This window comes from Staurois parvus, unplaced genomic scaffold (genome assembly GCF_062004578.1).
Source record: "Staurois parvus isolate SC_StPar_1 unplaced genomic scaffold, SC_StPar_1.0 ptg000118l, whole genome shotgun sequence".
NCBI lineage: Eukaryota > Metazoa > Chordata > Amphibia > Anura > Ranidae > Staurois > Staurois parvus.
In genome coordinates, this window is record NW_028317914.1 from 10,098,222 (window position 1) to 10,115,778 (window position 17,557).

At 40.7% G+C, this 17,557-nt stretch overlaps 1 protein-coding gene across 1 annotated transcript in view; it reads right to left on the minus strand.

Moving 5' to 3' along the window:
* Positions 1–2,004: 2,004 nt before the first annotated feature.
* NTSR2 (neurotensin receptor 2) overlaps positions 2,005–17,557 on the minus strand; it is a 122,129-nt gene continuing 106,576 nt past the window's right edge. Inside the window, exons 3-4 of the mRNA XM_089672062.1 lie at positions 5,595–5,685; positions 2,005–3,983 (exon numbers count right to left, since the gene is read on the minus strand). Coding sequence (XP_089528188.1) covers positions 3,782–3,983; positions 5,595–5,685 — 293 coding nt within the window. The 3' untranslated portion in view covers positions 2,005–3,781. The remainder of the gene's footprint in view (positions 3,984–5,594; positions 5,686–17,557) is intronic.

Consider the following 17,557-nt stretch of genomic DNA (forward strand, 5'->3'; position numbering starts at 1 on the left):
TTGAGTTGGCCCACCCTTTGCAGCTATAACAGCTTCAACTCTTCTGGGAAGGCTTTCCACAAGGTTTAGGAGTGTGTCTATGGGAATGTTTGATCATTCTTCCAGAAGCGCATTTGTAAGTTCAGACACTGATGTCGGACGAGAAGGCCTGGCTCACAGTCTCCGCTCTAATTCATCCCAAAGGTGTTCTCTCGGGTTGAGGTCAGGACTTTTTGTGGTTTTGTCAAGTTCTTCCACCCCAAACTCGCAAAGCCATATATTTATGTACCTTGCTTTGTGCACTACTGAGTAGGCAAGTTGGAACAAGAAGGGGCCATCCCCAAACTGTTCCCACAAAGTTGGGAGCATGAAATTATCCAAAATGTCTTGGTATGCTGAAACCTTAACAATTCCCTTCACTGGAACTAAAAGGCCAAGCCCAACCCCTGAAAAACAACCCCACACTACAATCCCCCCTCCACCAATCTTTAACCTTGGCACAATGCAGTCAGGTAAGTACCGTTCTCCTGGCAACCGCAAAACCCAGGCACATCCATCAGATTGCCAGACAGAGAAGCGTGATTCATCACTCAAGAGAACACGTCTCCACTGCTCTAGAGTTCAGGGGTGGCATGCTTTACACCACTGCATCCGACATATTCCATTGAACTTGGTGATGTAAGGCTTGGATGAAGCTGCTTGGCCATGGAAACCCATTCCATGAAGCTCTCTATGCACTGTTGTTGTGCTATTCTGAAGGCCACATGAAGTTTGGAGGTCTTTAGCTATTTACTGTGCAGACAGTTGGCAAATTCTGTGCCCTGTGCACTTCAGTTGCTGTTGTTCCCAGTTTCTTCCACTTTGCTATAATACCACTAACAGTTGACCATGGAATATTTAGTAGCAAGGAAATTTCATGATGGACTTATTGCAAAGGTGGTAACCTATTACGGTACCACGTTTGAATTCACTGAGCTCCTAAGAGTGACCTGTTTTTTCACAAATGTTTGTAGAAGCAGTCTGCATGCCTAGGTGCTTGATTTTACACACCTGTGGCCATGGAGGTGATTGAAACACCTGAATCCAATGATTTGGAGGGCTCGCCCAATACTTTTTGCAATATATAGAATTTGTTACTGTGTGTGTGTGTGTGGCCATGCCTCTTAAAATAGAATTCCAGGATTAATTTGACTTGGCCAAAACAAAGTAATTCCGCTGCATAACTATATGGGGTTCCCTGTAATATACTGTAGTGGCATTAGCTGCATAGAGTAAGCAGCAATGTGTTCTGGCACAAGTACAGGTGACTTCTCATCTGCTCCCGGAATTATAGAGAGACAGGCTGAATGCTTCTTCATCAATCACGAGAAGCCTTGTATTTTTAATCAGTGAATGCAAGGCTTTGGCTGATTGATCAAGGTGGAGAGGCAGGATGACATCATGATTAACATCTTAACCAATCAGAGAAAGCCTTGTACTTATTGATAAAAAAACTCCACCGACAGCTGATGGGAAATCACCTTACCCGCTGCTGAAACACAGTGTTGCTTATTGTATGTAACTTAGCCTACTACAGTATATTACAGCACACACATAGGCAGCATAGTTATGTAATCCAAATAGTTGGGCCAAATTAACTATTTAAAGTCAAACTAAACGTGGGATTCTACTATTAGGCATGTGATCTTTAAGTAAGTCAGAACCAAGCTGTACTGCATGGGTATCACAAACAGGTGTTCCAATATGGCCCCCACACCGGAAATGATGTCACCGCACACCTGGAAATGTCTCCTCGCGTACCGACGCGTTGCGTCACGCTAGACACGTGACTTCTTCAGGGTCGGTACGCGAGGAGGCATTACCGGGTGCGCGATGACGTCATTTCCGGCGTGGGGGCCATATTGGAACACCTGTTTGTGATACCCATGCAGTACACCTCTAGCATGAGGTGATATAGTATTGTTCAGAGGAGAAGGAGCATGTGAGTGGGCATTTTTACTGTATATACATTATATATTAAAACTGTTTACACTATGGAGGATTTTCTTGTTTATTTATGATCTGGAGAGAGTTTTTGCTGTGCACCATATGGAAGGATTGGAACGTATATTACCTTGAGAGGAGCCTGTGAGGAATCTTACCACCAATCAGATCGGTGTATTACTCAGAGCGAGCTGACCCTGTAGGGTCGATGCAAGGAGGTGAGGGGGTATTTTGGCCACTAAGGATTATCACGGATTGATCACATACAGTCACCTGCATGAGAATTGTTTTGGAGCACTATTATTACATATATAATTTATATATGCATCTTTTGTGGACTTGTATCTGATTATGTATGTTCATCACTTTATTTGATTTATATTGGTGTTTTTGTGTGTCATTCACCATTGCATTATATGACACTGTTCACATTTGGATTTGATTAATTCCCATAGGGCAGGGGTAGGCAACCTGCGGCTCTCTAGCTGTTGTGGAACTACATTTCCCATGAGGCATTGCAAAGATTACAAAACTGACAGTTACAACTGTGACTTGCAGAGGCATGATCAGGGGCGGACTGACAACTCATGGGGCCCCCGGGAAATAGGGGATCATGGGGCCCCTGTGTCCTTGCCCAAACTCAAAAAAGCCTATGAAAAAGGTACCAGGGGCATCTCCTGGGGCCCCCTACTGACCCCAGGCCCTCAATAGGGGATCATAGGGCCCCTGTGTCCTTGCCCAAACTCAAAAAAGCCTATGAAAAAGGTACCAGGGGCATCTCATGGGGCCCCCTACTGACCCCGGGCCCTCGGGCAGTGCCCGAGTTTCCAAATGGTCAGTCCGCCCCTGGGCATGATGGAACTTGTAGTCCTGCGGCTCTCAGGTTGCCTACCCCTGCCATAGGGTATTCACGTGTTGCAATTTATTTATTATATATTTTTTCTTTTGTGCCCCCCTTTGTGTATTGAGGGGGTTCGGTTAGTATTTATTTAGCGCTACACTGTTTGCATATACAGTCCGTCCATGACACTGATTTTGTCTTTAATATTGGAGCTGGTGGCAGCATATGGCACTTATTTTTGAAAATTAAAAGAAATTTAGCAGTTTCATATATTGTTGATATATATTGTTGGGGGGGGGCGCAAGTAGCTGTTCTTTCCTAGGGCGCAATATAGTCTAGCACCAGCCCTGGGTACTGGCACCATTGAGATGTGTATCTTTACATTGGTTGCCCTTTGGTTGGACATTCAAGGTTCCAAAAAGCTCACAAAAATACATAAGAAAGGTACAATAAATTTATGTCTAGGTGTGACCAGTGATCATTGTCCTGGTATCAGTAGTAACGCTGTAGACATCCAGCTATTTGTAACAGACCACGGAGTGATGAAAGAAGTGGATATGTCCCAGTAATTAGAATGTTATATAGACTATAGAGAGTAGCACACTATATTTTTACAAGATTTGAAAGTCCACCCAAACTGAAACAGATATTGTTAAGTGGAATTTTTCTTCTGGTTGCTTATTTCTGATAAGGGACTGTAACAGAAAACTATCTGTATCCAGGTATATAGCCCTACTCACTTGTTTACAATTAGTATGAATGGGGTCTCACCCTTTTTGGTAGACTGACCTTGTAAATCATACACCAACCAGACCACTAAGTTCGATCTGTACAGGTAGACGTCGTTATAGGTATGACCTTTATGACTGGAATGCACTAGTCTGCTATATAAACACTTAATGTAACTCCATATGTAACAATATTTGTCCAGTGTGCTCAGAAAATCGTTACTCCATACAATATACAGAAGAGGAGACATCAATCTGGTCTTGTGTGGGATGAACCCGATTTTATGGAGAAATTGCCATTCTGTTTACTGCAGGATGGGCTGAGGGTCTCCAGGAAGAGTTTTCGGAAAGAGGAGGAGACCACGTTATAAAGGATTGGATTCACAGCTGAGCTGATGTAGAAGAGAGTGTTGGTCAGCATGTAGAAGTAATGGTAAAACGTGTAGAGGAACCTACAGGAGGAGATCAACATGACAGTTATATGGGTTTTTATAATTATATACGACTCACAATAGCACAAACCAACACAATTTCATCAACTCGACATGGGCAAACAAATACATATTGATTGCATTACCCCACGACTTTAAGTCCAGCCAAAATGTTTTACTTTGTCTGCCACAGAAGAGGAAAAGACTGGATCCTCTGTGAGGTTTTTTTTCCTGTCAGTCTCCCTATTTATAGAGCTTTAGGCTCCTTTTCACATTTTTTTTAGTTTTGCTTTACCTTTAAAAAGCCCATTTACATTGCTGAATAGCTCAAGCCCAAATTTACACAGACAAGAGCATGAATCTGATAGATGACTATTTACACTTTCAACTAGAGAGAGATGATCTGAATGCAAATAGTTTCTGCTCTGCTCTGTAAACTCTGTCACCTCTAATGAATGCTTGTTTGCAAATATAGATTTTAAATAAATAGTAAAAAAAAAATTATGAATTGTTTAAAAACATATACACTTACGCCCGCGTCAGTCCTAGGTACGCAATACCTTTCCTTCCCTGATTCTTCCTCTCTCTTCTCTCTTTCCCTACATTTCCCTTTCCTCCTTTTTCAGTCTGTGTCCTTCCTTCCTTCCTCTTTTCAGGCTGATACTTATAAGTGGGGATTACTACCTCATGGAGAACAATTGGGCAATGATGGTATCATTGCTTTTGTTTTTCCTACTAGCCCTCCTTAGTTACAGTTAGAACTAAGCTGATTCATCATTGCATGTTGCCGAATTGTATCAGCTTTTGTATGTGATTGTTTAGCTCTGCGCCTGCACAGCAAATCATGAGCTTGTTATATTGCAATGTATTTGATAAATACATTGAAACAGAAAAACATACACTTACAAAATGCAAACTATAATGATCCCTAAAGCACTATAGTTTCTCTTTAGGTTGTTATAGGCATATTTAGAAAGTAGTAAAATGTAATGTTTACCAGAAAATACATTGGATGTGAATCTGGTTTAAATGACCGTGGTTGCATGCACCAATATTGAGTGTTTGATGAAAATCCCATTCACTGCTTAATAATTATGCTGTCAAGTTTTGGATGTGTGTTTAAATGATATTAGCTCATGTTAGGTGTTAAAGTAAGTAAGAAGGGGTTCTCTAGTGTAGGGGATCAAGTAGAACATGAGCCACTTTGTGAAGCGCTCCAGTTTCCACTTGCCCTCTGTCCTCAAAGCCCTGTGTCAAAAACTAACATTGCTGGACTTGCAGTGCCAAGCCCTAATCTACTGATTAGTAACATCCTAGTATTGAGTATTGTAAATGCTTCACAATGCAGCAGGACAGCCCCTAGATGCTGGACCTGGAAGCTAGTAGAGATCACCGTAGTAGCGAGACGTACTCCAGTGATTTTTAGTTTCCACAGGAATCCCATGGGCAAGGAACATACACATATACACATATATAAGCAGTACTTCTATTGGTCCAAACTGGACCAATGTAACTATGTAAAAATTGCATATCGGAACTTTAGTTGTTGGTGGTGTCATTCAACTGACTGTGCTGTGAGACAAATTAAATAGTGAGTGATTGATGAGCACAATTATGTCTAATGCAACTTACCCAGACCACTCATCATCTGGGATATAGCAGTACATCAGTCTTCTGGCATGATATGGTAACCAGCAGACAATATACGCTATCACAATGGCTCCTGTGGATTAGAGAAAACATTTCATTAGACAAGTATTTGTATGACACGAAGCATAAAAAGATACCCAGAGGGCTACAAGCTGACCTGGCCTGTATAAATCTGTCACAGACTAGGATGTCCCATTGAGCCATATAAACTCTTCTGTTTTATTGACATAATGTGCCAAACCTCATGGCAGCAGATTTATAATTAGCTTTATTTAATTTGTCCGTTCTAACAAGAATCTTTATAATATTATGATCACATCAACTCTTCAAACGTGCAGTGGTTTGCACGTCTGCACTAGGGTCAGTTGTCTGAATTCCAAAAAAGACACTATCTGCATGGAGTTTGTATATTTTCTGCTTGTGTGGGTTTTCGCCAGGTACGCAAGTGTCCTGTCACACTCCTTAGTTATGATTGCGAGTTAACTGGCTCCTGCCTAAATCGGCCCTAGTATGTGTATGCATGCATTAGATTGTGAGCTTCTTCAGAGCAGGCACAGTATATGTAAAATGCTATATAAATACTTCTTTTCAAATCAGATTTTACTGAAACGTTTTCAAATATACAAAAATGCAGAATAAAGAAGACATACTGAACAAACAAGTATCACATCCATCCTGTTTGGACATACACAAAAGAGAAATTATTGCACATGGTCAGACTAGATACTATTACCAAGCTGAACAGAAGTACTATGAGTAGTGTGTAACGAAGAGCTCAAGAGTCTTATAGCAGTGGCTTGAAAAAAAAACAAAACTTTCTATTGCAATCTTTAGGATAAACTGTTATCGGGAATAATCCCTCTGAGAGTAGGGGTGGTTGTATGTCAAAGATGAGAAACCACTCTAGTCTCACCTAGGAAAACTTTATGACAAAGCTTCAGGCCAATAGAGGTAGGTGGAAAGAAATAACAGAGTAAATAAAGAGTGAAATTAGAAAAGAAGGGTGAAGGATAAAAGGAAAAAAAGGAAGGGGGGGGGGAAGGTAGGGGAGAGAACGGGTAGGACTGGGAAGGCCCCAGATCACATGAGGCATTGGCCTGTTCTATAGAGACCAGCTACTTAGTGGAGCCATTATAAAACCAGTTGACTATCCTGATCAAGACTACAGGGGCACGGCCCACAGAAAGATCTGGGATACCAGTGCCTCCCTTGGATTTCAGTAGAATAAAGATTGTTTTGTGAAGTTGCGCTTTCTGCCGGTTCCATACTGTATTGAAATTACGGAACAACATACTGTATATGCTTAAAATATTGATCCTTCTAAACCAGGAATAAATGGTATGGTTATACGACTGAAGATCAGTGAGGGTCCACTGTTAAAGGGAAATGTAATTCAGAGCATACAGTTGTGTTAGGTCAGCGGGGATATAAATCCCCATATACTTAATGGCTGAGGTACAGATTTTGAAAAGAATATTGTCTCGTTGATGTTGGACTTGGGATGTTTGCAAAGAGACATTAAGAATTTCCGATTTGGTGAGATTCACCTTAAAGTTGCTATAGAGTCCACAACGGTGGAACTCTTGTAATATATATGGCATCAAGATGGGGATTTGTAATATGAGGCAAGAGGTCATTAGCAAAAAAGGCTAGCTTCACTTGTTGTGGTGCCAGAGTAATACCCAAGACGAATTGTTATGAATAGCGACTGCTAAGTGTTCCATCGCTAGCACCTACAACAGGGGATAATGGACATGATATGTTGGATGCCATTGCTGATTGAGAAACCTGGTGCCAAAAAGCCATTGACATGGACCCTTTTATTCAGCTGTGAATATAAATCCAGGATGTATATAGTGTGATGGACTGCCAGGCAACCTGCCTGGGTGTTTCCATCATTGAACTGCTTCCTCGCCGCTGGGACACAAGAACAAAGTATTATAGCTGGGCATTGCACCCAAGAACTAAAGGACACTAGCTTAGGTGCAACTAAAACTCTTCTTTATTGAAAATTCACATAGAATTTAGATCACACAAAATCAGATAATAGCTTGATCAGATGATCCTAAACAATGCAATATTTAACCCATAATATCATCAGTATATCTAACAGTACATCTAATGAACAGCTAGCAGCTAATAGTAACCTAATTAAACAGTGATCTAATTAACAGTAAGGTAATCAACAGCCAGGTACCGAGGCCAGGAGCCCATCCATGACAGTCCGGCAACAAGCCCATGCCCCTGTATATACCAAGTATATTACACATGCTGTCTTTCAGGTGTCTGGCTTTCACCTGTACAATCTGCCCACCAGAAAAGCCATCATAAGACAAAACTGGTACAATGTTCCAACAGTCTGAAAATGTGGAATTAATTTATCCTCATAGATTTCCTGAGGGGGATTGTTGGTAAATATTCCTGTCCCAAATGGAGGAGCTCTTCCAACCCAGTCTGCAGGAGGGCCACCATATTTCCTCTGACCATTAACCTGTACAAGATTAATATTACACATTTCCATCCACTCCAGAAGGGAAGCTTTATTGTCTTTATTCAGAGAATTAATCCAAGCCTTGCTCTCTGCATACATCACGTTGTTGTCCATCATTAAATAATGATCTGCTCTCTACATGGTCCATAATCAGTGGGTAGAAGGCTAGCCCCTAGTCCCCTCCAAAAGACCCTGTCCTGGTCTGTCACACATAGAGGGGCCCACTCCAATTTGTAGAAATGTTTGTCTGGAAAAGGACCAACTAACTCGATCAAATGCCTTCTCAGAGTCTATGGAGAAAAGGCAAGACGTTGTATTGGACACTTAGGCATGGTTCAGAAGCAGCAGTGTTTTAAGAGTGTGGTCCCTCGCTTCCCTTTCCTGGACAAACCCCCTCTAATCCTGATCTGTATGTATGAGGGCAGGTAAGAGAGGTTGCAGGCCGGAAGTGATTACTTTGGCATAAATAGGTCTTTACCCAGATTCGGAATGGGAGATATGTGGGCTTTCAGGGTTTGGGGTAGGAACAGGGTGTCCACAGAGATCAGCATGAACAGGGCAAGGTGCTCTTTACAGATTTTGTAGAACTTGGAGTGGACCAATCCGGGCGTTAGTCTCTTACCAGAGGGGGTGGAGGTGACGCCAGACAGAAGTTCATTCATAGTGAATGAGCTTTCCAAAGAGTCTCTCTAGTGGTGTTGTCTAAGGTAGGGAGCACTGTGTCCGTAATGTAGTCACAAAGGGGATGATAGGTGTCAGAGTCCAGGTCTACAGAAAAGGAGGACAAGTTATATAGGGAGGATAAGAAATCAGGAAAGGTTTTGAGAATTGACTGAGGTGAGGAAGTTGCCTGGCCCCACGGGTCTTGATGGAAAGAATGTAAGTCTGTAAGGTACAGGGGTGGAGGGAGTGAGCCAAAGGTCTACTACATTTGCTCCAGTACTAGTATCTACTGAGAGAGATCCACTCATGATGATTGTGGCAGGTAGCGTCATATAATTGTAGGAGGGATGACCTGGCAGACTAAATTTCAGCCAGCAGTTTGGGTGAAGGAACTATAGAGTGTGTCCTGTATGAACTGGGCACACTCCTTTTTAATTTGAGCACTGTGTTGACTGAAAACCACATGCAGGACAGTAATGAAGTTTTGTCATTCTGACGATTGAAAAAAAGATTGTGGTAATTACAGCCAGATTACAGGTTGGGTGTGTATGCAAGGTATCATTGAGCAGCCAGGACCATGAGGATCGTGGTGTCTAAGGCACATTGACATACAAAAATATGGGTGAGTGGTCAGACCACACAAAGGACCTGATGTCAACCAAAGACCTCCAGTCCATGGCATGGTGGCTGGAGAATAAATAATCTAACCCACTATAGGACTAATGAGCCCATAAAAAGTAGGTATAATCTTTACCCTTCGGGTACAGGGCTCTTCAAAGCTCAATTAGCCTGTGGTCATAAAATTGTGTTTTAAACGATTTAAGTTGGCACTTCAGGAAGACGCTGGTCTGGTGAAACATACATTTAAGTGCAAGGACCGCTACTTCCAGGTCCTGTATGATGTCATGTCCAGCCTAGGAGACAGAGGCCTGGAAAGTATACTGACCAACAGGGGTGTTGCTGTGAGATGATTCACATACAGACTGTATACGCTGGTGCAGGGGCGGACTGACAACTCATGGGGCCCCCGGACAATAGGGGATCATGGGATCCCTGTGTCCTTGCCCAAACTCAAAGAAGCCTATGAAAAAGGTACCAGGGGCATCTCATGGGGCCCCCTACTGACCCCGGGCCCTCGAGCAGTGCCCGTGTTTCCAAATGGTCAGTCCGCCCCTGCACTGGTGTCAGTATTATAGGCACTGTAATATGTGAGTATTATTCTTTTATTTCTTATTTGATTGATTCATTTTCAATAAAGACTACACTAAGATGCTTTAAATGGATATGTTCTGCTTTATCACTGAGTATGTTTGAGTGAGCCAACTTAAAGAATGAGGGTCTAGGGATCATCCATAAGCATCCGTATGTCACAGCATGGTGTGGGGAAATTGCACATCAGTGGACTTTTTTAAGTTGCTTGTATAACATTTGATTGTTGTTTGTTAATAAGAATAACAAAAAGGATTAAGCAAGCGCCTTAGCTTTATTTTTATCAGTTTTATTTGTTAGTGTAGTTGCACTTACAGGGGCAGCTGCACATTTAATATTGGTAATATAGGTTTGCACATTTCAAACCAATTTCTTCGTTTTCACTGTATGGTGAATACAGAGGTGCCGCAATATTGTTTTTTTTTTGTACTGCTTATACAGGCATTTGAGCTTTTTATCTCTCTGCATCTAAATGCCCCTCTATGTTAGCCTATATGTCCATGCACACTATAGGCGTTTACAGGAGTTAAAGGCAGGGGTGTTTAGGGGCAGACAAACCCCTTATGCTGCTTATGTGCATTTTTGAAGGAGAAAAGTATTTATAAAAGTCCCAGCATGCATGAAGCCTTAGCGGTTGATTTACTAAAACTGTAGAGTGCAAAATTTGGAGCAGCTGTGCATAAACCAATCAGCTTCCAGGTTTTCTTGTCAAAGCTTAATTGAACAAGCTGACGTTAGAAGCTGATTGCCAACCATGCACAGCTGCACCAATTTGTGCACTAGTTTTAGTAAATCAACCCTTTAGTGTTAGGCCAATGAAATACAGAGCAGTAGAATGAAGCAATAAAGTTACACTGCACGACGTGAAATCATACTAGAATTTATGGCAGGATAACAGCAAACAATGCGTAGTCCCAGAGAAAATGTAGTTTCTCCGAGCTAAACAGAAATGGCAGCAAATGTGGACAACTACAGTATGTTGAACAGCTGAGCAGGTACATCACTGACCACTTGCAGAATGTGAGCAGTCTTTTCTGTTTGGGATTAACTCTGAATGCCAAGGTGAATTAAAGTGCAGAATAGATGGATCCAGGTTCTTTACACTAGAATATAACATTGTTGGATAGAGCACATTATACAGATTAAATGTCATTTTTCATGAAAAGTGCATTGTAGTGCATTGTAATGTGCACAGGGCATTTACCCAGCAATCCTAAATGCTTGACATGTTTAGGCGGGGGGGGGAATCAAGATGATGAAGCCTCTTTCACACTTTCCGTGTTCCGTCTGTCCATTTTTCATCCATCCTTCGATGGATGAAAAACAGATAGCAATTAATTTCTATGGACAAACGGATGTAAATGGATGGGCATCTGTTTGCATCCGCGTCTGTTAAGTTCCTTTTTCTTTTTAAAACAGAACTAGCAACATTCAGATCTGTTAAAACAGATCAGAATGGATGTAAATGGACAGCGTCTGTTTCTGTCCTTTCTGTTAAGATCTGTTTTTCAGCAAAATATTCGTAATTCATAATCTTTTTTTAAGCATAAAAAAACAGTCATAAAACGGATGTAAACTGATGAAAAACAGAGGTAAATGGAATTAAACTAAATGGAACTGAAATGCAAAACGGATGTAGACTGATGTGAACTGCACTGAAGGCTATTCATACCATGCACGTTTTTTGCACTGCATTCAAAATGCACTGCACTTTAATCTGCAAGCAGTGTCAATGCAATGCTAACCACACTCCAAATGTAGGTTACAAACACAGAACCTTTGACTGCACTGGATTGCATGGTATAGAAGTACCATTTGATATGGTTGCAATATGTTTTTATAGTAGTGCATGCACTAGTTTTGGTGTGGTGCAGTGCGATTAAAGCCCTTTCAAATGAATTGGCTGAAAATGCACTTCACTCAAAGCACACAGGAATTGACCAGGAAAGTGAGCACGTTGTGCAATTCTGGTGTGAACTGGCCCTGAAGACGGATGCAAAAATGGATGTTAATGAATGTAAACTGAATCTAAAAAAAATATCAAATGAATCTGAAAAACGTAAACTGATTCTGAAAAACGTGACTGAACAGATGACATACATGTGAAAGGGGCCTAATTCATTTCATTGGCCAGAATAATAATTTAAGGCCTAAGGCCCCAGGAAGAGACAAAGTCATTGGTTGATAGGATGTAGGTGGCCAGTCCTTGGTTGCTAGTACTCAGATGGCCTCTGGAGTCCTAGCAACTAACAAGTTGTTCAATTAGTGTCAGTAGTGAAAGCACCAACAAATGAGCAGCAGCCATAGGTTCAGCGGGTGGTGAACTGGCCCATTCAGAGAACTACAAACTTGTTCAGGTCAAACTCCACATGACTGTGAACTTGAATCTCACCCCTACACAATACTTGTGTGTGCAGCACCTTCAAGCAGTTGGAAAAGATGACACACACCAGTTTTCTTCTCATCTTTTCATCAATTTTGGAGGGACGTCCAGTTCTTGGTAATGTCACTGTTGCGCCATATTTTCTCCACTTGATGACTGTCTTCACTGTGTTGCATGGTATATCTAATGCCTTGGAAATTATTTTGTACCCTTCTCCTGACTGATACCTTTTAAAAATGAGATCCCTCTGATGCTCTGTAAGCTGTCTGTGAATCATGGCTTTTGCTGTAGGATGCGACTAAGAAAATGTCAGGAAAGACCTACTAGCACAGCTGAACTTTATTTGGGGTTAATCAGAGGCACTTTAAATGATGGCAGGTGTGTACTGACTCCTATTTAACATGATTTTGAATGTGATTGCTTAATTCTGAACACAGCTACATCCCCAGTTATAAGAGGGTGTGCACACCACATTATTTTAGTTTTTTTATATTTACTTCCCCCCCCTAAAAGATTTCATTTTGTTTTTCAATTGAGTTGTACAGTTTATAGGTAACATTAAAGGTGGAAAAAGTTCTGAAATGATTTATCTTTTTCAAAATTTTTTACATCACAGAAACCTGACATTTTTACAGGGGTGTGTAGACTTTTTATATCCACTGTATGGTCTCATCCTTTGCTCCGATTAAAACTTGAAGATTTATCCACCCACAAACATGCAAATGTTATTATACCACTTTGATCCAAGTTCCATGCATATTAATTGTTGTTGAGAATCTTCACTTTTTACTGTGACTCAAGCTATTAAAGTTATTCTAAAGGAAGAATATTTCTTAAAAAAAAAAAACAAATATGTCATACTTACCTGCTCTTTATAATGGTTTTGCACAGAGAAGCCCCTGTCCTCCCCTTCTTGGGTCCTCTGGCGGATCTCTTGGCTCCTCCCTCCTGCTATGTGCCCCCAAAGCAAGCCACTTGCTATGGGAGCAGTGGTGTAGGCTCGCTCCTGGGCCCTGCTCTGTATGTCCATTCACACACAGAGCACGGCTCGGCCCTGCCCCCTTCTCTCCTCATTGGCTCACTGGCTGTGATTGAAAACAGTAGGAGCAAATGGCTCTCGCAGCTGTATCTAAGCCAATGAGGAGAGAGAGACCCAAGAGAGACGCTGCTCCCGTGCACTTCATTAGATCAAGATTGGGCTCAGGTAAGTATTAGGGGGGACTGTGGGGGAGGGGAGCTGGCTGCAGATGTTTTTTTTACCTCAATGCGTAGAATACATTAAGTTAAAACACTTTGAGACTTTAGAACCATATTAAGGATTTATTTGTATTTTGAGCAATACTGCATTGCCTCCTAGTCAAAGTTTTTCATGCTACATGGCTGTTTGTGTTCTAGGTTGGTCCCTGGACATAAACAAATAGATAAATAGAAAACATTCTGGGTTTTTTTTTACAACGCTTATGGGTTTATTTATCAAAAACCAATTCCACAACTATTCATTTCTGTGAAACTGCATGAATATTTATTTTGTGGAGGGGGGGGAGATAAAACTAATGCTATCAAACGTTTTTCTCACTAGCTTGAACGTTTTTCATTCATAATAATGGAATGAATCAGGAAAGAAAAATCATTATGGCCACTAGATGGGGCAGATGATCATAGGAAATAAAAACGTCTTTACCAATATCATCAACTCCACCTAGCAGCTATAACGTGGTATTTACCCAATTCACTTTGAACTTATGAATGAGAAACATCCAACCTGGAGAACACAACAGCCCAGTAACATTCACCTCCATTAACACAGAAAGAATGTACATGAAGTTTCACAGGACGAATAGCCCTATAATTTTTTTTAAATAAATAATTTATATATAAAATTTTATTTAGAATGTAGCACCCTCCTAGGTAGGTGCTAGGTTTAGATAGATATGATTTAGTGTATGTGTTTTGATAGGTAAATTTAGTTGTCACACTGTAGACTGTTATAATTGTTGTTAGGTAAAAGCATAAATTGAACACTGTAATTAGAGTTGCTGTGTTCTACTAGTTAGGTCTGTTCAACATGATCAGCTGCAGCCAGGCTGATAGCTCCCTCTGTATCTAGAAAGTTTTAGAAGTTTCTGGATTATAGGTGTGGAGTTATGCAGATGGCAGCATGAATCTCTATACCAGAGAGAAAGAGGCTCTGATGGCATGTTGGGTAACTGTATATTCAGTGAGCACACTGAGTTCTGGGTCTTTCCTGTATAGGATTGGTCCGGCCTGGAGGGGGACATGCTGCCCTCCCAGGCAATGCGGCTGGATCTACTGCCATAGGCCTCAGTTTGGTGACCCACGGGACTGAATGCGGAGACCCAGGTTCTGCTAAAGCTGACTGAGGGGCTGTCTACTGAAGATCTGGTCTAGTATCATGGAGGAAGGCAACCAGTTGTTCTTGGGCCTTGTGAGTACAGACATATCTCTTATATATGGAGACTTGTTAGAAAGTCACTTTAGCATTTGCAATTACTCTTGGTTGTGGATTTTTTTTTTTTTTTTAGATTGGTGGCCTCCATCACCTTTAATGCTTTTAAATAATGGAATGTTTATTTTGAGAACCATTACTGGCATCTTATTTTGATATTCAAATAAAAGTGTAGCGCTAAAAGTATAAATAAATTCCAAAAAATTGGAAAATATCAAAAAGGTGCAAACATGAATTTTCAATTGCTAGATGGCCAAACGTTATCAATGTGAAACACATATCACCTCACTCCGTGCTCAAAGAAGGCTTATCAGGTGTATTTGACCATCATGTTATAGAATGGTCTAAATTAGGTCAAGAATGATCATTGAGCAACCACTCCAGCCTCCTCCATTGCATCCAAATGTAGTTCAAATAGCATTCGCCCACTATTGACTGTCAATGCATGAGTTGTCAGGCAAGAAAGTGGCCAGCAATCCAACAAAATCAAATTATATAACCAAACGCTTTAGTTTCACATCTGACTTTAGTCTATGAGCTCCATCATGTTGGAGGATATATAGTAATGGATCTATTAATCCTTAATTTTATCTTTCACTTTTAAACAATTTTCATATTATATTGGAAGCAATGTCACATCTAGCTTCATGGATGCACAGCTAGGATTGCATTATTATTGTTTATTTATACTTTTATTTGTATATTTTGCAAATTATTTGTATCAAAATTTAGTGTTGACAGCTTACAATCTATTTGAACCAGCTCAGATTTTGATGGTATATTTACATATTATTTTGATATAATCAATAAAATATTTTGTATTTTTGTAATATATTTTTGTGTTATGAATTACAATATACACAAAATTTTGTTTTTTATTATTATTTTTGCTGTTCACAATCAATAGTATAATTTTGAAGTCTGGGTATGTTTATGTTTTGTAACATTGGAAATTGTGTTTTTGAGAAATTATTTATATAAAAGGATCTTATAGACAAATGTATACCTCCCTTTTACTTGTGTGCAAAGCTCAGGAAAGATAAAATAGGCTTCTCATAGTGTAATAGGTTTATAAAAAAAAAACCAGAAGGTTAAAGCAGCAGGGAACACTTCCTTGAATATTAAAAGAATAAAAGCTGTGTTGACTATATAGGGGTCCTAAACCATGATAATTTGAATCTTAGTTTGCTATGATTATCTTGGTGGGTAGCCTTTTAAGGGTCAGTTTAGCTACAGTCTATAGTTACATTGCAGCGTTTAGTAGATGCAGTACAGATAAACCGTCGTCTTATTTAAAGTAGATGTAAATCCTAATGACCCAGAATTACATTTTATTTGCTTAATGCCCAGTGCATCAGAAAACTTGACTTTTTCTAATAAAATACTGGTTTTCACATTTTTCCTCTTTTTTTGTTTTTGCATCTAAGTTCTCTCTTGCAGCCTTTTTGCACCCACTTGCTGTCTACATGCAGTCCAACAATGGCTGCATGGAATATCTTGGGGCAGGTTTCTTAATAGTGGCAACAGTGGATCATGCCTGTTTAGTGAGAGTTTAAATGGCTACTCAAAGTTTTGGAAGCCTGTGCATACCTTGTAATGTTACAGAAAGAAGGACACATAGATGAGGATGAGAAGTGGTGCCTGTATAAGCTTTGGCAGAAAAGTGGACATGGCTATACTACATAGAATATTGGTTTTACATATACTTTCTAGCCAGCTTGAGGGGCAGGCTGAGTTCTCCTGTGCCTGTTCTCCTCCCTCCCAACCCCTCCTCCCCTGACACGGTGCTGCTAGCTGTGATCAGAGCGGCTGTGTGTGAAACCCCCCACTCACCTCCCCCCTCCCTCCTGGCTTCAGAGGTGAACTTGTGAGTAGGAGAATTGATGATGCTGCAGGGAGGAGGATCATGGAACATGTAGTTTTATGAAGAAGCACTCCAATGTAAAGTGGATAGCTCTTAGATTTCAACACACAGAAGAGGAGTGAGAGTTCCCCAGGCTCAGAGAAGAAAAACTCTCTCTTATGTGTGTGGATACCAGAGAGTGCAGACCTGTTGCCTGTGGTGTCTGTATCTAGCAGCAGGAAGACTGAGCCTGTGCAGAGACCTGAGTGCCTTTGCTATACCTGTGCATCCTAACTGCTGCTAACCTATCAGTAAGGGGACCAAACTCTACTAGGCATCTTAACTACTGCACGAAGGAATGGTAATTATATGCACCAGCATACAGATCGGGCCCCACCTTTAGCTGGCTGAAAATTACCAATTAGGTGGCAGGTGCTTTACTTTACATCCATCTCCAGGGGTACCCCTTTCAGGAATGTGTACACCCACCCACTCTTAGGGATGTATGTGCAGAGTACATTTGGGGACACTTTGGGGTTTATTTACTAAAGCTGGAGAGTCCAAAATCAGACTCCCTTCTGCATAGAAACCAATCAGCTTCTAACCTCAGCTTGTTCAATGAAGCTTTGGCAATGAAACCTGGAAGCTGATTGGTTTCTATGCAGAAGGGAGTCTGATTTTGGACTATCCAGCTTTAGTAAATAAACCCCTTTGTTTCTTTTATTATTTGTGCAGAAAGTTACTGTCATTTAGAACTTTTCACTGTTTATACTGTGTATACTATGTTAATTTATTTAGTATTATTGTGGTCTCAGTTAATTGCAATATTATAGACTAGTATTCACATCAGTTAGTTTAACACATGCAAACATATTCATTTATGGGTTTG